The sequence below is a fragment of the Dama dama genome, chromosome 3 (assembly GCF_033118175.1).
Source record: "Dama dama isolate Ldn47 chromosome 3, ASM3311817v1, whole genome shotgun sequence".
NCBI classification, from domain to species: Eukaryota; Metazoa; Chordata; class Mammalia; order Artiodactyla; family Cervidae; genus Dama; species Dama dama.
The window spans coordinates 29522756-29543874 of NC_083683.1; the positions used below are offsets into that span (position 1 = coordinate 29522756).

General features: G+C 37.3%; 1 protein-coding gene across 4 annotated transcripts in view; it reads left to right on the plus strand.

The window, feature by feature from the left end:
• Positions 1-21119, plus strand: part of METTL25 (methyltransferase like 25) — a 121553-nt gene that overhangs the window by 48802 nt on the left and 51632 nt on the right. For all 4 annotated transcript variants that reach the window (XM_061125298.1, XM_061125280.1, XM_061125289.1 and 1 more), the window contains exons 6-8: positions 5792-5886; positions 12787-12816; positions 17078-17151. In XM_061125298.1, coding sequence (XP_060981281.1) covers positions 5792-5886; positions 12787-12816; positions 17078-17151 — 199 coding nt within the window. The remainder of the gene's footprint in view (positions 1-5791; positions 5887-12786; positions 12817-17077; positions 17152-21119) is intronic.

Below are 21119 nucleotides of genomic sequence, written 5' to 3' on the forward strand. Positions count from 1 at the left end.
CAGAAGGCATGTGAGTTTTTGAGCCTTTAGTCAAAGAAAGCATAAAAGGGGCATGGAGAGTAGGAGGATTAACCATTAGGAACATTTAATAGAAAATAATAAGCTGCCAAGGGGCTATGAAGAGTATGAGGCCACAGATAAGAGAGAATGAGATCATAGAAGCCAAGTGAAGAGAATGTTTTAAGGAAGGAACATCAGGAAAATCTGAAAATCTGCAGTAAGAAAGATACGCATTGGGTTTGGTCTCATAGATGCTGGTGGTGGTGGAAACAAGGGCCGTTTGAGTGGCATGTGTCGATGTATAGATTTCAGAAAGATACTGTTACTCTTAATGTAGGGGAAGGACAGAAAGAAAGGGAAAGAGAATTTGCTAGTAGGTATTGCAGTTACTCAGTTAAGAGCTAATGAAGATTGAAAATGAAAAGGAGATATAATTAAGAGAATGAGTATATAAGAACTTGGGGATTAAAAGAGAGAATAATAATAATAAAATGGTTCTATAATTCAAACTTGTGTCACTAGCTGGATGATAATATTATTAACACAAAAAGGAAGAACTAGTAGAATATCTAGACGATAAGATTAATGCATTTCTAAAGCTAGAAAAGACTAAGAAATGGAATAGAAAGAAAAAACAAGAAACTTCATCCCCTCCAAAATTAAAGATAGCATGAAAGTGATCCTCAAGGAAAGCAGCTTGATTTCACTGATTTGTTTGTTTGTTCTGTTGCCCAGTCATGTCCAACTCCTTGCCACCCCGTGAACTGCAGCATACAGGCCTCTGTCCTGTAAGTTTACCCAAGCTCATGTTCATTGCATCAGTGATGCCATCCAGCCATCTCATTCTCTGACACTCTCTTCTCTTTCTGCCCTCAGTCTTTCCCAGCATCAGGGACTTTTCCAATGAGTCAGCTGTTCGCTGATAAGGAAGTTTAATGCCCAGTTTGACTAGACTGGATTATAAGTATATGAACACAGTTAAATAGGAAACCAAGACATAACAATAGAAATGGTGAACACTGTGAGTTGTATTCAAGACATAGAAGGGAGCCTCATTCTTCACTGCAGTCAGAATGAAGCTGATGAAACAGGTTCCAAAGATAATAATGAATCTGTATATGAAAGGCTTTGTTTGACTTTGAGGGTGTCCCTCCTCCATGTCAGCTTTTTGCTCTTGCTCTGTTAGGAAATGAACAAAGCTGTGAGGCTACTCTGACCTCAATCACAGAACAAACTGTGATACAGATTCAGAAAACCTCAAGGTGATTACACAACCGCTGGGTGTCCAGAGGAGTGAGTCTCTCCTGTGGTGTCATATAACCCTGAACCAAGGCTGGCCATTCCTGTAAACTGCGTGACAAGTTCAGAGGTGTTTTGGCTGGAGGTTTGGGGAGCCACGTGCTTGGAATGAGACTGCCCATCTGCTGTCCTTCACACTGTCAGATAGGTTTGGAGGGGGAACTTACTTAAGCGTACGGTAAGGGTGGCCTTCTGTAGGCCTTCATTGTGGGGGCAAAGAAAAGTTTGATGAGCCCTAAAGAAGACAGTGACCCTCTTCCGCCCTCATCACATTCACCAGCACGAGTGAGGAACATGCTTGCCATCTTTCAGCCCCTGTCTCTCCAGTGACTGCCCCACGTGCTCTGAGTGTGACTGCTTCCCTGCCGGCTGCCACACCGCATCATCTGAAATCCAGAGGAACCCCAGTCCTCTGTAACCCTCTGCGTCTCCCCTTCACCACCGTGCACCTTGGCAAGCCCAGAGCTCTGTGTTTCCCTGGAGAATTCCCTTCCCTGCCCCCCACCACACTCCCAGCCTCACCACTGTCTCTCGGCATGGTCAGGCCTAACCCCATCGTGCCTTTGATCCCCATTCGTGTTAGTCCTCACCAGAAACCCGGCCTCACAATTCATTCCTGATTTCCAGGATTCTCACCAAATGTATATACGTCCTTTGTTCTGCCTTGCCTTCTACCTCTCCTCAATTCCAAAATGTTCTTGAATTAGGTCATTCATTACCAAAATTGCCTTTATGTGCAGTCTATTCTCTGAAGATCCCTTCACTGTCTAATCAGAACGGAGCTCTTCCCTGAGGAAGCACTCTTGCTGTACTCATCAAGCAGTGCATTTTCTCTCTCAGTTCCCTGGTATGAGGTGATGGGCTGCTTTGTTGCTGCTTCAAGACTGTATTCATCATCTAATGCTGTTTGAGAGATCACCACAAAACTGAATGACTTAGAGACAGAATAAATTTTATTATATCTTATTACAGTTTCTGTGGGTTAAGAATTGGAGACAAACTTGGGCATGAATTTCTTATATTAGAGTTTTTTTCCTGAAAATAATATATCCCTTCCATTGTAATACATTTTCTAGAAATACTCTTCTCATTTCAGTCTGATGTTAAGTAGTAATTTTAGCTTATTATTGGTGGAGGAAATGTCTACCTATTTTCAGGCAAGTAGACATGCTTTTTTCCTGGCAGCATAAGGCAAATTGCAGAGCAGAGACGGTACACTAATTATACTTTTCATTACAAATCCATTGCTTGTTTCTTAAGTGGAATTCTTCTTCTGTTTTGTAGCAAGCTGACTTTCATCTCCTCTTTTCCATTCTTACAAGTTTGTTTTATAGGTATTTGGTTGGAGTGTTAGAAATTGAAAAATTACTAGTTAATAATTTTTAAATTGTATAACATTCTGGTATTACATTTTTGGAAATTAACTATGTCTTGTTGGAGCTCTGTTTGTTTGCTTTTCATTAAGTCTTCCCAACAAATATTTTCATGACTTGTCTCCTCATGTAAGTCTCTGCTCAAATACACATTCTCAAAGAAGACTCCTGTATTAATTAGAACAGATGGATTCAACTAGTGTGTCATGGATGCTACATGGGCGTTCCTGTGATATTGCTTCCTTCATCCCATGGGTTTTGGCTCAACACAGTTGTCATCATCTGTTTATTCCACTGTGACTTACAAAATCCACCATATTCTCTGAGTGCTGAGCTACAAAAAAAAGTTTGGGAAACACTGAATTAAGATAAAGATTTAGATGCTGCTGCTACTGCTAAGTCACTTCAGTCGTGTCTGACTCTGTGTGACCCCCTAGACAACAGCCTACCAGGCTCCCCCATCCCTGGGATTCTCCAGGCAAGAACACTGGAGTGGCTTGCCATTTCCTTCTCCAATGCATGAAAGTGAAAGTGAAGTCGATCAGTCGTGTCTGACTCTGTGCGACCCCATGGACTGCAGCCTACCAGGCTCCTCCATCCATGGGATTTAGATGCTAAATAAGTTCAAACCCAAAATAGCAGTCACTTCAACAAAACAGATGGATGTTTCTATTTCAGTCCCAAGGTGGACAATTAAGGAGCTCTGTGGGCATCCACACAGATGCCCTCAGATGGTAAAGAATCTGTCTGTGATGCAGGAGACTCGGGTTTGATCCCTGGGTTGAAAAGATCCCCTCGAGAAGAGAATGGCTACCCGCTCCAGTATTCCTGCCTGGAGAACTCCGTGGACAGAGGAGACTGTCAGGCCACAGTCCATGGGGTTGCAGAGTCGGACTAACACCCGGACACACACAAAGGAGCCCTGTATCAAAAAGCCTTCCAAGAACCCCGAATCCTTGTCTTGTTGCTCCATCATCTGCTTGCCAACATGACCATAAAGTGGGGAGGGGAGGGGAGGGCAGAGCGTGCCCCTCCCCTTTTTGAGCATTTGCACACATCTCTTCTGCCCACATCCTGTTAGCCAAAACTTAATCTCTAGCTATCCTAGTGGCTGTATGGGAGTCTGGGAATTATAGTCTTTACTCTGAACAGCTGAATAGCCAGCTAAAGATTGAATGCTCGGTTACTTTATAAGGAAGAAGGAGAGAGCAGATGCGGGAAGGGAAAAAACGGTTTTATTGGTTAGGACTTCCCTAAACACTCTCAATAAAAGAGCAAAACCCCATTTCTTCAGCCCCTTACTCTTTATAAAGTTTAGCTATTTCTTTCTTCAGCTGTCAGAAACATAATTAAACTACTTACAGTAACCATTTCATTTAGCAATAATCATGTTTTGGTTAAATCGTAAAGCCTTCAGTAAAACTCAAACCTCTCTTTCAAGCCATCTTGGCAATTGACAGAGGAAGTAAAGTAGGGTCCCTTGGACTTGGATAGGCGTCAAGGGCTCCCTGAGTCCTGGGCAATTGTATGTGAAGTTGTTTATATAGCCTGATGGTTAAGAGCATGGCCTCTGGAGTCAGACTGCCGGTTTAAATTCCAGGTCTGTCCTGTGCTAGATTTGTGACTTAGGCAATTCTCTTAAAGTCCCTGTGCCTAGTTTCTCTGTCTGAAACATGAGAATCATAGTATACCTGTTTCATAGAATTGCTGTGGGGACTGGTTAATACACTGAAAGCTCCTAGCGTTTAAAGGTAATCAATACATTTAAAGTACTTATAACAGTGCTTAACGATATTATGTTGTATAAATACTAGCATTATTTTTATTTATATTCCTGGGGCAAGGAATATATCTTCCATTTTCCATCTGATTATCAAATAAGGTCAATAATAAATCTTAATGAAAAGAAAGAAGGAAATCACTATCACAGGCTCATGTCTATATGAAACTTAAATTTTCTCTATTTTAATCAAAAACTATCTGATATTTCATAACACAGAAGTTTATTTGGTGGAATCTACATCAACAGTATTGCTTCACTGGTAGCTCAAAGGTAAAGAATCCATTTGCCAATGCAGGAGACATGGGTTCAGTCCCTGGTTTGGGAAGAGCCCCTGAGGAGGAAATGACAACCCACTCCAGTCTTCTTGCCTGGGAAATCCCGTGGACAGAGGAGCCTGGGGGGTCACCAGGGTTGCAGAAGAGTCAGACACACTTAGTGACTAAACGGCAGCAACAGCCTCAGTAATACTTCGCTTTAAACCATTTTCTTATTTTCTAGTTTTATTTTACTTTTTAACCTAAGAGAAAATTCATATGTGTCTCAATTTTCTTTTCATTACCACTGTTTTAATAAACTTGAGTTCTTATTTTCCAGGCCTTAATTTAAAATAGATTTTTTTTCCTTGTCAGAAACGCTGTGTAATTAATAGTTGTTCATAAGGGGTTTTAACATCAGCAAGTTACATATATAACTCTATAAGTGAGTCAACAGCCGATATGTGTGATTAAGTAGTGAATGTTGACTTTTTTGTTGTTGTTACTTAAACCATAAATGCAGTTGAGCCAAACTGAATCATAGTTGAAAATGTAACATCCTATTAATATAATGGAAAAAAGAAGAGTGCATACAGCTGTTCTGGAAAGTGAACATTGTGGCTGGGGAAAAAATATTGATGCTTCAACATTGTTGGGAATAAATTAATATTGTTCTAGGATAAGTTGCCAAATGTCACATTTAATACATCATTTTATTAGAAAGTTGGGTCAGCAGGAAATGCCCAGTATTTCATTGCTTATCTTCTGTAGTTACACTGAACATGAGGAGTATTTCCATTTTAAATTGCTTTTGCTAAATCTTTGAGAAATCATTTGGTAAATTGGTTGGTATCAGACCTGGAGTTTGACTACAGAACAGCTGTTGTTGAGAAAATGCCATTTTCATAACATTAATATGTTTTCAATTAACATACTGGAATGAGCTGTTAAACATTACCACTTCCATGTTTAACTACTGTTTGACTTTCAAATGACTGATTTGCGCACTCAACAGATTATTTACTTTAACTAAAAGAGGAAGAATTTTATTTAAATAATTCATATTTTTCTTCCATCTGCAGAATATACCCAAGAAAGGTGGGGATTTCCAATGTGCCACTATTTGAAGGAAGAGAGATGGTGCTGTGGCCGTAATGCCAGAATGTCAGCCTGTTTGGTAGGATTTTTTCTTTCTCAACTAAGAGCTTTATCCAGATGTTGCTGAATTTATTTCTTTGGCTCTGTTAAATGCCAAATTTTGCAGAGCATCTTTATTAAAGCTTTTATGCACTGCAAATTATGAGGGGGAAGAAATGGCTTGCCCTTACAACATTATTCACTCTGCATGCAGTGTGGTCACAATTTATAGTTATACTTTAATTCTGCATTATGGTACTTAATTTCTTACATGTAATTACTTTAATTATCATATAAAATGTACCAACAACCAGTTCTTAAACACAGAATTACTTTAGTGCTTTATCCACAGCTCTGTGGGGGGTGTGTGTGTGTGTGTGTGTGTTTGTAGCAGATCATTTGGACTCCTAAGATTTCATAAAATGGGAAAAATATTATTAAACTGTCTGGGATAGGAAGTACCTATCTAGTTAAGTGAAATCTTTGTTTAAAATGTCTGAGTTGGCTCTTATCCTTAGATCTAGAGCACTTTGGCCCACAGTCTTCTCTGTTTGTTGGTGTTATGTTGGTCTAAAAAGGACCAAATGCCAGTTAAATGGTGTAAATGGATTTTGCCATCACAAGTGTAAAATATAGTTTCTACAATAATGTTTCTAATGTTCAACCTCAAGGTAAATGAACTATTATGCGGTCATTATTTTGATAATTTTATATTGCCAGTAACACAGCAATGTAAAGAAGTAGTGCTGCAGTGTTCTAGGTCATGTATCTGAGAGTTCACTTAGAAATCTATTTTTGCTAAAATAATGATTTCCTTTGATAAGTCCTCTTAAAACATTCTTCTGGGAATTTGTCTTGTTCTTTCATTATATTTGTAAATAATATTCATTTAGGGTCTTGTCAGAATGGCAGCTCATTTTTGGAATGACTTGATTCCCAGAAGGTTGGCAGCTTATACCCTCTAAGCAAGAAGAAATTGAAATAGCCTTTTGTAGGGAATCTGCCTTCTTGTTGTTTTTCAGTTGTGCAGTCGTGTCCAACTCTTTGTGACACCATGGACTGCGCACGCCCGGCCTTCTATCCCTCACCATCCCCCGGAGTTTGCCCACGTTCATGTTCATTGCATCGGTGATGCCATCCAGCCATCTCATCCTCTGACACCCTCTTCTCCTGCTCTCAATCTTTCCCAGCATCAGGGACTTTTCCAATGAGTTGTCTGTTCACATCAGATGAACAAAATACTGGAGCTTCAGCATCAGTTCTTCCAGGGTATACTCAGGGTTGATCTCCCTTAAGATTGACTAGTTTGATCTCTTTGCTGTCAAAGGGACTCTTAAGAGTCTTCTCCAGCATCATAGTTCAAAGGCTTCAATTCTTTGGCATTCTGCCTTCTTTACAGTCCAGCTCTCACAACCGTATGTGACCACTGGGAAGATCATAGCCTTGACTAGATGGACCTTTGCCAGCAGAGTGATATCTCTGCTTTTCAACACACTGTCTAGATTTGTCATTGCTTTCCTGCCAAGAAGCAATTGTCTTCTGATTTCATGACTGCAGTCTCCATCTGCAGTGATTTTGGAGCCCAAGAAGAGGAAATCTGTCATTACTTCCATCTTTTCCCCTTCTATTTGCCATGTAGTAATGAGGCCAGATGCCATGATCTTAGTTTTTTTTAATATTTAGTCTTAAGCCAGCTCTTTCACTCTCATCCTTCACCCTCAAGAGGCTTGTTCGTTCCTCTTCATTTTCTGCCATTAAAGTGGTATCATCCGCATATCTGAGGTTGTTGATGTTTCTCCCGCCTGTCTTGACGTCTGGCTTGTCACTCACCTAGCTCGGCATTGCTCGTGACTGCTCAGCACATTGGTTAAACAAACAGGGTGACAGCAGACAGCCCCCTCATACTCCTGTCTCTATCTTGAACCTGTCAGTTTTTCCATACAGGATTCGAACTGTTGCCTCTTGAGCTGCACGCAGGTTTCTCAGGATTCAGGTAAAGTGCTCTGGTATTCCCATCTCTCTTAGAGCTTTCCACAGTTTGTCATGATCTACACAGTCAAAGGCTATAGCGTAGTCCATGAGACAAAGATAGAAGTTTTTCTGAAATTCCCTTGCTTTTTCTGTAATCCAGCGAATGTTGGCAATTTGATTTCTAGTTTCTCTTCCTTTTCTAAACCCAGCTTGAACATCTGGAAGTTCTTGGTTCGCATAATTCTGAAGCCTAGCATGCAAGATTTTAAGCATGACCTTACTAGCATGGGAGAGGAGTGTAATTGTCCAGTGGTTAGCACATTCTTTAGTACTACCCTTCTTGGGGACTAGGATTCAGTTCAGTTCAGTTCAGTCGCTCAGTTGTGTCTGATTCTGGGACTCTGTGGATTGCAGCATGCCAGGCTTCTCTGTCCATCACCAGTTCCCGGAACTTGCTCAAACTCATGTCCATCAAATTGATGATGCCATCCAACCATCTCATCCTCTGTCATCCCCTTCTTCCCCTGTCTTCAGTCTTTCTCAGCATCAGGGTCTTTTCCAGTGAGTCAGTTCTTCACATCAGGTGACCAGGAGCTTCAGCTTCAGCATCAGTCCTTCCAATGAATATTCAGGACTGATTTCTTTTAGGATTGACTGGTTTGATCTCCTTACAGTCCTAGAGACTTTCAAGAGTCTTCTCCAACAACACAGTTCAAAAACATCAGTTCTTTGGCGCTCAGCTTTCTTTATAGTCCAACTCTCACATCCATATGTGACTACTGGAAAAACCATAGCTTTCAGTATCTGACCTTTGTTAGCAAAATAATGTCTCTGCTTTTTAATATGCTGTCTAGGTTTGTCATAGTTTTTCTTCCAAGGAGCAAGTGTCTTGTAACTTCATGGCTGCAGTCACCATCTGCAGTGATTGGAATTAGGATTGACTGTTTTCCACTCCTGTGGCCACTGCTGGGTCTTCCAGAGTTGCTGACATAATGAATGCAAAACCTTGATGGAATCATCCTTTTGGGATTTAAATAGTTCTGCTGGAATTTCATCGCATTCACTAGCTTTATTAACAGCAGTGCTTCTTAAGGCCCACTTGACTTCACTCTCCAGAATGTCTGACTCTGGATGATTAATCACACCATTGTAGTAATCCGGTTCATTAAGATCTTTTTTATACAGTTCTCCCATATATTCTTTACATCTCTTCTTGATCTTTTCACCATCTACTAGGTCTCTACCATTTTTATCCCTTATTGTGTCCATCTTTGGGTTAAATACTCCCATGATATTTCCAGTTTTCCTGAAGAGATCTCTAGTCTTTCCCCATTTGTTGTGTTCTTCTATTATTAAGCATCATTTATTTAAAAGGACCTTCTTGTTTCTTCTGGCTATTTTTTGGAACTCTCCATTTAATTGGATGTGCCTTTCCCTCTCTCCCTTGCTTTCCGCTTCTCTTCATTCTTCAGCTATTTGTAAAGCCTCCTCATATAGCCACTTTGCCTTCTTGCTTTTCTTTTTCTTTGGGATGGTTTTGTCTGCTGCCTCCTGTACAATATTACGGACCTCTGTCCATAGTTCTTCCAGCACAGTGTTAACTAGATCTGGTCTCTTAAGTCTATTCATTACCTCTACTGCAAATTCACATGGTTTGATTTTAGTCATACCTGGCTGGCCTAGTGTTTTTCCTGGTTTTATTTAGTTTAAGCCTGAATTTTGCTATGTGAAGTTGATGATCTGAGCCACAGTCAGCTGCAGGTCTTGTTTTTGCTGACTGTATACAGCTTCTCCATCTTCAGCTATGAAGAATGTGATCAGTTTGATTTCAGTATTGACCATTTGGTGATGTCCTTGTGTAATCTCTTGTGTTGTTGAAGGTATTTGCTATGACTAGTGCATTCTCTTGGCAGAATTCAGTTAACCTTTGCCCTAATTCATTTTGTTCTCCAAGGCCAAACTTGCCTGTTATCCAAGGTATAGCTTGACTTCCTACTTTTGCATTCTAATCCCCGATGATGAATAGAACATCTTTTTTAGGTGTTAGTTTTAGGAGGTCTTCTAGGTCTTCATAGAATGGATCAGCTTTTTTGGAATCTGTGGTCGGGACATAGACTTGGATTACTGTGGTATTGAATGGCTTGCCTTGGAGACGAACCAAGATCATTCTGTCATTTTTGAGGTTTTAACCAAGTACTGTATTTCAGACTCTTTTGTTGATAATGATGGCTACTTCATTTCTTCTTTGGGATTCTTGCCCACAGTAGTAGATATAATGGTCATCTGAATTAAATTTGCTGATTCCTGTCCATTTTAGTTTGCTGATTCCTCTAAGCAAGAAGAGATTGAAATAGTCTTTTTGTAGGGAATCTGACTAGCCTAAGAGAAAAGTCTGAAGATACTGGCATTAGAAATTTCACAATTAAAAAAAAAAGAAATTTCGCAATAAAATAGGACCTTTGTGGTGAGATCTGTAATTAATAGTCCTCAAGTTTATGATACCCACATTTTAATTACCAGCAGACAGCCAAGAATCATTAGCTGTCTAAGAAAGTCTAACAGGAAAGAATAGAGATCAGATAAACAAATAGGAAAAAAGCAACTTGGAGAAAACGATTCAAAATAAAAAGAGATACTATTCAAAATAATATATAATAGCAATTAATATCCCTTAGAAAGATAAAAGAATATAGTATATTCACAAAACTGTTTGCTATAAAGTAAATATTCAACAAACCATAAAGAATGGTTTTTGAAAAGTAAATTCCAAACTAAAGAATTTATCAACCACTTTGCCTGACTAATATCAGCTTCTTATAGAATGCCCCTCTCCTTCTAGCTCTATCCTTGTCTTTGCTCACATGGATTTCTTTTGTTGACTAATCTTAGAAAGTCTAAGGAGCATTTTTTTGGTGTTTCTTGTTTCATTGCCATTTTCTTCATAACTGACCTTTTTTACAAATATTCAGAGCTTAAGGGATTGAGAGAGTGAGACAAAGAGAGAGATATCTTTCTGGTAACACTTTCAGATGGACTGTTAAGGGTACTAACCAGGGGGGAAAAATGAATTATATTAGTGCAATCTTATCAGCATACTTTTAATCTGATAAAATTTCAAAATATTTTATTAGTATGAAATGAACACTTAGTATATTCTCTTCACCATCTATAGTTATTGGCAAAGAAAAATTATTAATATTTGTAAGAAACTATTTATCACCTACCTGTTCATCCTTTATCATGTAATCAAAAGTTAACATTTGGTTTTCTAAAATAAACTCATCAACAACACATACCAAAAGTAGCCCTGTGTTATATGATATTTGTATTGAAACCAAATAATATATTATTAAAAACTTGTCTATCACAGCATTGTTAATTGGTTATAATATTAGTCGCTCAGTCATGTCTGACTGACTCTCTTCGATCCCAAGGACTGTAGCCCAACAGGCTTCCACTGTCCATGAAATTCTCCAGGGAAGAATACTGGAATGGGTTGCCATTCCCTTCTCCAGGGAATGTTCCTGATCCAGGGATCAAACCCAGGTCTCCTGCAATGCAGGCAGATTCTTTACCATCTTAGCTACCAGGGAATTGTCTATACTTCAGTATAAAATAAAAAGTTTATTATTTAATAATTATCTTCTGCATTCATAACTCTCTTGCTCTTGATGTTCAGGGAAGGTATCCTTGAAGTCAATGGAAAAGTTCCATTTTTTTCTTCAAACAATTTCTGTGAAGCAAACTTTCATAACATGAGCTCATTTTCCCACTAAATCTTCATGACATGAGATCTTGAAAAGTAAATTGGGATTTGGAAAACAAGTTTTTAGTTCCTACTCACCCGCTAACTAACTGTGCAACTTGTGGCAAGTTCCTTTCACTGTCAGTGACCATGTGCATCTGCGAAAACTGCACTTTGGGTAATCTGTAAATTTTCTTTCAGCTTTAAAAGGACATGATTCAGCTATATCTAAAAAGTAATATTTAAGAAGACATAGGCATCTGAAGCAAATATGAGTATTTTTAATTAGGAAGTGTATGTAAATCTGTTATATTTTACTACTTTATGTTTGAAATATTTTCTAATTAAAGCTTTAAAAATAAAATTTTAGTTAAAATATTATGCGATTCAGTTATAAAACAATGTAATTGTGGAAATGTATGTTTCTAAAAAAACTGAAAGTTTCAGAAGGCTCTATTCCATATTTAAATTATCACAAATCTTTCATGTGTATTGTATTATGAGTATTTATTGGAAGTATTAGGAAATGTTTTATAAAAACATTTTTTTTCTTTTTTCTGACATTTTTATTTGCAATTTTATTTTATTTTTTTTATAAAAACATTTTATATTTAAATATAAATGTAAAACCAACTACATAGAAAATTGTAAAAATATGTATTACTTTCTCTTAAAGTGACTTGATTATATGTGAATTTGATTTGAATTTGCAGACCATGCAGACCAAAAACATGTACTTTTGTAAGCTAAGATTTCAACCATAACTTGTCAATATGCTTTTATTTAATAAAAGATAAAATTATATGTTTTTTAAAAATTGGAAGACAATAAATTAAAAAGTAACATATAAATTGTTTATTATATATGTATTATAATAGCTTTGGATTTATTTGTTTTAGCTACAATAAAAGAGAGCCAAGAATATGTCTTTTTATATCTTTCCTGTTTTCTAATTCCTTCTAAATTCAAAGGGTGTATACAGTGGCAGTGTGTATGTGTTTGTGTACATGACACAGATGCATATAGCAGCCCTAAATTATACAAGTGTACCAGTTAACATTCCTTCATGATATTAACACTTCTAAGTGTATAAACTGTTACGTTATTGCTTAATTAATCTCTTTAAATGTCACTTTTACAAGCCCTCATATAATGTGTTTATAAGTCTTATAAGATAAGACTAAACATATCAACTATCTTTGTCTTATTTTTTTCTCCTTAAAGGCTCTGGAGCGGGTTGCAGTTGGCCAAGGGGTAAGTGAGAGTGTTTAATCCAGCTGATGAAAGTGATAGATTTTCTCAAAGTGCTCTTCATACTTGACCTGCTGGTGAACCTAAAACCTGATGGATTTTAATAAATACCCCCTCTTCTTGTCTCCTCTTCATATTCACACTTACACATTTTCTGTAAGTTTACTTTATTATAAAACAGAATTGAACTCTCAGGAAAAGAAAATTAAGCTTTTAGGGAAACTTCTACATTATATTCTTACACTAGGGTCTCATTTCTTCATATTATATTAAACAGTCTATAAATATCTCTGAAGAATGTTGTTGCTGACTTTCAAGCTTTTATGGGCTTAGTTCAAGCGAAGATAAACAAGGTGTAGCATTGAATTTATTCTTTAACTATAGTTCAAAGCACACATTTTATTTGGTTGTTTTTTAACTTTTTTTTTTATTGACTTCATTAGTCATTAGTTGCAACAACCAAATGAGTTTTTATATATAAACAGATGTTAATGTATTCTATGTAATTGCTTTATCCTCTACCTTATGATTTATGAAATATTTAAATATTTTAAATGTTTTTTTAAAGAGTTCCTTTTAATTTATCACAAAATTTTCTTACTGGACCTAAGTTTTAGAGATTTCTTTTTAGCTTCTTTTCAGAGGGTATTAATATGTCAATTTTAATTTTTAAATATAATAGTAGTAACAAGTATCATTTACTGAGTGCTTCCTTTGGGTCAGACACAATGCTAAGAAATTTGTGTGGATTTTTCTTTAAAAAGTTAGGGGCCTCCCAGGTGGCACTAGTGGTAAAGAATCCGCCTGCCAATGCAGGAGGCACAAGAGACGCAGGTTCGATCCCTGAGTTGGGAAGATCCCCTGGAGGAGGAATTGACAACCCAATCCAGTATTCTTGACTGGAAAATTCTCAGGACAGAGGAACCTGGCGGGCTATAGTCCATGGGGCTGCAAAGAGTTGGATGTGACTGAGCACAGTTTAAAAAATATTGATTGTAGCTACCTAAAAACTGACAAAACTGACTTTTTAAAGACCCTCGAGCATATTGTAAGCATGCAGGCTATAGTCTCTGATGGCTGGTTTGCATCCTGTCTTTCATCAGTTACTGGCTTAGTGAGCTGGGGACACATCATGATTTCTCCACAGCTTAATTTCTTTATCTGTAAAATACAAGTAGTAACAATCATAAAACTAAGGGTAATAATAATACCTTTCTCACAGAGTTTTTGTGAGGATTAAATGAGTGAAAGATGTAAAATGCTTAAAACAATGTCACATAGTAAGTGTTCGATACATGTCAACTCTTGTTACTGTTTTAGGTGATTAATTATGATCATGAAAATGAAAGCTTGGTTTCATACAGTGCTTACCAAAGTTCAGTTCAAAGTTTGCTTTATCAGTTAAAGTGCTGCATACATGGCCTCTGAGGTGGCGACTGTTACCTCACAATACACACAAGATCACTGTTAAGTGGTGAACAGTGAGCTTTGAATCTCTGACTCTGGAGCCCAAGCTCTTGACTGTAGTACAGATCAAAACAGTGGCTCCTTAGGGGCCTGGAAGAGGACAGAGCGTTAATCATAACACTGCCCCATGCATCTGTGTGCTGCTCTTCAGCTGCCCCTGTGCTTGCTCATGTTTTACAGTCAATCTTGTGAGTTAAGTATTCCCCAGGCTTACGTGGGAACATGACACACAGCACAAGGGTAATAGTACATTCTAGCTCAGTTAATTGTAGAGTTTTCCAGCTTAGTGCCCTCTCCACTAGACCTATAGAATGCATGTCTTAATAGACATATACATCCTTTAAGGGTGAACTCTGTCTGCTCCCTCGCATTTTAAAATTCATTAAAGTGTTACGTTGATTTATCATTTGCAAAGGAAAGAAAGTAAACTCTGAGGCACATCCAGCTTATTCCTGGAGTGGTCAGACACAGGCTGCTCAGAAGATGTTGACTTCCTTCCCACTTACCCCGTCTGTATTTACCAGGATGCATAGTCCTGGTTATTCCAGGAGTGCGCTTTCGAAGGCACCTCTTAACTCTCTTTCCTTTCTCTTAGGAAACAGCTGTAAAGTTCTTATTTACTCAGGGTTACTTGGGAATGATGATTTATTCTATCCTGTTTGTATTCCTCTGTGCATTCCATTTTTGTATGTTCTCTTGCTTAAAGGATGTTTCTTGGTCTTTTTGGTGGCCTTTCTATAATCAGTTTTTAATAACAAATAAATGTACATGTATTTCTAAATTATCTCAATATCATTTTATATAATTTTTCTAAAAGGCATGAGAAAGGAGAGCTTTATTTTTTAAGAGTTTCTTCTCAGCTTTCCTACATGAAAGTGTATAATAAAAAAATTGATGACAACCCATCTTTGCCAAAATGTGGAAGAAGCAAAATAGCATCGTGGCTTGGTAGTGGGACATCAGAGCCAGGCTTCCTCGGCTCAAACAACAGCTTCAATATTTTTAGGAGTTTTATATAAAATTTACATAAAATTGAAGTTCCTATCCATTATAACTAATCAAATACAAATTAATTTTGTAAGCCATTTATAATTCTAATATTTCACTTCATTAAATATTTCCCAGAATGCCTTGAATTTCAGTAGAACAATATGAGTAGGTATTAATATATGAAAAGAGATTTCAACATTTCTGTGAGAGAACTGAAAGGATTTGGAGGAAATGGGGGACAGATAATAGAGATTGTAGGTACTATGGAAAAGAATTACTCAAGATCAAAAAATATCAAATAGAAAATATATCCAGGGATGGGAAATTCTTAATAAAATTTTTGGAGAACTCTTCAGGAAAGGAAAGTTTATAAATCAGAGATTTTGTCTTAAGTCAAGGAGTTGTATTTGGAAAGAAATTTTCTATAAGGAGTGTGCCTTTTGAAGGTTATAAATTTTAGTGTGGGCACTCAGTATACATATGTCTGCTTTTCAGTCAGTCATTCAGGAGTTGGATTGGAAACTGTGGTATTACTAATACCATTTCCTACTGGAATCACCCTTCTCACTGGTCCCACCATCCAGTGAAGATATAATTTGTGTTCCAAGTACTCTCTCAAGATCCTACAAGTCAGATGTTCTCCAGTGACTTAAGAAGGCAGTGCCATCGGGTAAAGACCCAAGAAATAGTGGTTGACCCTCAACTGCCACCTTGTGATTTTTTTTCGTCTCAGCGCCTGGGGCACACAGTGTGGGAACTTGATGTTAAATGGGGAAGTGGGGCCGTAGAATAGGCTTCCTGCCTGAGCACACAGGCAAAATGTTTATTTTCTGCTAAACTCCACTCGAATCCAAGTGTGTTCTAGTTGAAAACAAGTGATAGTAACAGTGTGCAGCTCAGGAGGAGAAGTGAAGTTACAAAAGGATAACTCATTAGATGTGCACATTTCATTGAACTCTATCTTTAAAACAGTTTTTAGTTCTTATCTTATTTGACTACTCAGAGGTATTCAATTATTGTTGACCTCCTACCATGCTTGCTCATTTTTTTTTCCCCCCCAACAGTAACTTGACATGGAAACAGGATTATTGTTCCTGATATTTGTGTTGGATTTTCCTATACTATCAGTATTAAAAGGTCTCAGGATATGGATGGAGTTTGGGCCACTGTTTGTGGTTTCTTAGTGTAAGAGAACCTGTTACATTGCCACAGTGAAGCATTTTTCTTTTGTGTATAGTACTTTATTACCTTCTACCTCTTTGAAACTCTTATGCCTCACTAAGGTCTTCTTCCCGACCTTTGGACCTTCATGGACACTTCCCACTTCTCTTTCCCTAGGAAATGAACATATTTTGGGGTGTCCTTATGTAGTATAGTGCCTTTTCTCTCTGTCTTTGCATCCTAGGTTAAATCTCTAATCCAACACTGTGAGGAAAGACCCACATTCTCTGCTCTTTTGCACACATCCTACTTCTCTCTTACACAGTGCTGACGCAGTTGGTTGTGAAAGTTTATTCCTACGTTTTTAAATGATAGGCACTCCATTTGGGACATTAGCTCATTTTTCTTTGATTATTCCTTTTCTACTTCATTCACTACTACTTCTTTTATAGTTTCTTTTATTTTCTCAGTGAGAATTAGCCTCCAGGTACATTTTATTTAGAATAGAAAAGTTATAATATTATCCTCTATGTTAACAACAAACTCAGGTTTCTAACATTCACTTATGGTCCTGACTCTCAAGTACTGATTTGATTTCTGTTTTTTACTTGTTTCTTGTGCTCATATATATCTGCTTTTTTTTCAGCTGCCTACTGAGTCCCTCTTCTATCGTGCCATACTTCAGGATATTATTAAAGAGTGTTATGGCATCACCAAATGGTACGATGATTTCATTTCAATAATAGTAACTATCCTGTGTTGTAAGTGAAGTGACTGTTCATTTTCAGTTGAATTTATTCAGGGTCACTGTTATTAGTAGAAGAAGCTTTGAATTTGAGCATGAAATAAGAGTTCTACTGATTGCCTTTTGTACTGAAAGGTTGTTATGATGATAAAGTTGTATATGGTTATATATGTAAAATGCGCTTTAGAGTGTGAGAAGTATTGAAATGTTATGTGTTAGTAATTCAGTGAATATAGTATGAGCAGGTGTGTGTGTATATGTGTGTAAGTGCTCAGTCATGTCCAACTCTCTGTGACCCCATGGATTATATAGGCCACCAGGCTCCCCAATGTGATTTTTCCAGGCAAGAATACTCGATTGGGTTGCCATTTCCTATTCCAGGGGATCTTCCCAACCCCGGGATTGAATCCGCGTCTCTTGTGTCTACTGCATTGGCAGGCGGATTCTTTAGCACTGCGCCACCTGGGAAGCCCAAATATGAGCAGAGGTTATATCGTAAATGTTTCACAACCACTGGAAACTTAAGTAATTAGAACAGATATAAATTTTAAACAGCCATTGTGGCCATTCATGTCTCTACTGGTAAAATAGTAGCCCTCATATGTTTTGTTTTGTTTCTGTTTTCCCCAGATAATAACTGCCTATACACAAAGGCAAGGGTTAGGAGAGTTTTTCAAAATAGTGGTTTAACAACTGCTATACTCAGGCATGTATCTGCAGTCCCTTCGGTTTTCATGAGTTTCTTCCTACTAGTTATAATTTTATGATTCTTATTGCCATTTGGTTATAACGGAATTATTCTTAAAATTAAAATAGGATAGTTTTCAAGTTCTCAAAAACAAAAACGAATCCAAACTCATTAATAGGAATAGAAGCTATTAATATTTTCAGATTAGGTATAATTTCTCTAAGAAAAATAGTCTTTTTTTTAACTAAAAAAATTATGACATGTAAGTATCTACACATGCCATTAAGTTAACTCCCAAATCTGTATCCCACTGTCCATCTCTTTTCCAAACACTAATCTTCAAAATGTCTAGAGATGAATTTCTCATGGTTTCCTGTAAACTAATTCCTTTCTCTTTCTAGAAAACTGATTTCTTTCTCACCCCAAGATGTTAACCTTGCTGGCAAAAGTCACAAAATTGTGCAAATTCATGTTCACTCACATATTGACTGCCTGCCTTCCTTTAAGCCCTCAAATCTATTCATTAGTGTGTTTGTTGTTCTGTTGTTCTCTTAATGCCTCCTTAAAATCATCTAAACTCTTTCCTAAACCTTTCTTCTCACTTAAAAATTCAAATCTCTCCAACCCTCCACATTCTTGCCTGCCTTGATTACTCAATAGATGTTATTTATTGTAAGACTTTTTTTCATTCCAGACCTTTAGTAACCTTTCAGCCACATTTGATCATGCAATAATTGCTTTTGCCAGACTGCCTTCCTCATTATCTTCCATTAAGCTACATTCCTCTAAGTTTCCTCTTCCTACTCTCAACACTCATCTATCTTCTTTAAGTGTTCTTCTTACTTAGCCCCTTGGTGTTTCTAGAAATTCTCTAGTGTTTTATACTCAGCTGCTGTCTCTTTATATTTCTTCTTTCTCTTAGCAGTTACTGTAACAAGAGATAACTTACGTCATGTATCCGGCTCATACCCCTTTTCTGAAGTTCAAATCTACATTTCTCAATTTAATCCGAATAGCTTCACTTAAGTACCTTAAAAATACACCAGATTCAGCCATAGCCAAAAAACAAAGTCAGCTTCACCCCAATTCTATTGCTATTTCTTCTGTCCTTTGACTTCTTTTGTCCTTTCTGGGGAATGGCATGGCCATTATCAATCTTTAGGAATCTTAAAATGATATTTGCTTATTTTCTTTTCCCAGTATCAAGCCACACATTCCAATAAGTTGCCAAGACTTGTACTTATTACATTTTTTAACATAGGGATTGTTTATTGTGTGGCAGGCAGTCTATCAAGTTCTGAATGCATACTATGGATCTGGTATCCACACAGGAGTCTTTCATAATCTAGTCAGGATGGCATATGCAAAAACCAAAGAGAATAAGAGAAACCCACATTCAAGAACAGCAGACTAAGTAATTAGAGCTAACTCTCCATCTGAGAAAAGCTGAAAATGCTGAGATGTGTACATATGCATGTGTGTGGTGAGTGTATACAAATATGTGTGTTTGTGTGTATGTGTGTATTTAAATTTGTTTTTAATTGGCTGGTGAACATCAGATACTAGCAAGGAAATTAAAAATTATCAGATATTTAAGAGAAGATGGAAACCGAGAGAAGTGAGCTCACCTTTAGGTTTTCATTTTTCCCCAGATGCCACTTCTTAGATACACAAAAGGCAAGCTCCCTGGCAGTCCAGCAGTTAGGACTCAGTGCTTCCATTGCCGGGGCCCAGATTCAATCCTTGATTCAGTCAGGGATTTAAGATCTCACAAGCTGTCCAGTGTGACCAAATTTAAGAAAATAAATAGAACAAAGCAACACTAACAGCAACAACAGAAGAATGATCAATAGCAGCAGTGTTTATAAGAGCAGTAGTCTAAACCGAATGAATAAAATGAACAAAAATGTCATTAATAGGAGAATGGATAAGCTCTAGTAGAATACTGTGCCTTGGTGAAAATGTATGAATTACAACTACATGCATCAACGTGAATGAATGTTGTAAATGTAAACGTTATAGAAAAATTCCTGTAGGATGGATCCATTCTTACAATTTGGAATCAAGCACAGCTGTATAATTACGCAGGAGTATAAATATGTGGTGAGCAGTCAAGACTAACACAGCAAGGATAAGCACAAGCATTATTTAGCGGTGTAGCGTCCTGTGGGAGGGAGGGCAGTTGAGCACGCAGAGTGATGAGGTGGGGAAGGCGAGGGGCGTGTAGGAGTTTCTAACCACTGGTAACTTCTGTTTCTCAGGTTTGGTATTGCACACAGGGGTGCATTTTATTGACATACACTCTATTTTTTTAAATCCTTGTTTTTATTCAGCAGCAATAAAATTATAATCTCGTTTCAGACCACACCTCAGGGTTAGTTGAGCTACATATTCTATCCCTAGTATCTATTGCAATCACCTCTTTATAGTAATAAGGAAAATTAAGAAAAAGTGGTTAAAAGCTTGCCTTAAGTCATACAGCTTAAAAGAACCAGGACTAGGACCAAATTTGTAGCCCACAAATATTTTCACTATCCCATGCTTCTCTTTGGAATATGTTTAATATGAGTTACAGGTCTGAGTTACAGACCTGAGTTACAGGTCTCCTTGTAACTTCTTTGGGATATTTTTAATATGAGTTGAGTTATAGGTCTCCTTGTATTAGCAATGTAACAAGGTTACCCTGATTGGAATCTCTAGCCAGCAAGAGTACTAAAGATAGAAATAAGATCACTTAATAATTTCTTTTGCACTTTGTTTAATTTTCCTTGCTAACTAAAATATATTGTCTTCAAGTGATATCCCACTTCAGAATACTTGAAACATTGTTCGAAAGTCAAGTATAATTGTTTATATAATCTTAGAAGTAAACTTTTTTCATGAACTTAAATTAACAGAGTATCTTTACTCTGTTGATTGTAATTGTGACTTAGCATTTAACATTTATGTTAAAACTCAATAATTTGTATAATTTTTAAGATGTTATAATTAGTCCTTATCTGGAAACTTTCTAAGGGAATAAAATGCCAAAGAAAGCATATCATGGAATTAAAAATCCTTCAGAACACTTCAAAAGAGGACAGAAAAATAGATGTATATACTTTACAATTCTCTTTCATACTGAGTACCGTAAACAGCTGTATAAGACATACATCATTTCTGATGCCTGTAATTATGAGTCAGTTTAATTTTCATTATGATTTTGCAGTAATCAGGTAAATATTTGAAGGGCCAGATCATCAACACTGGCTCACA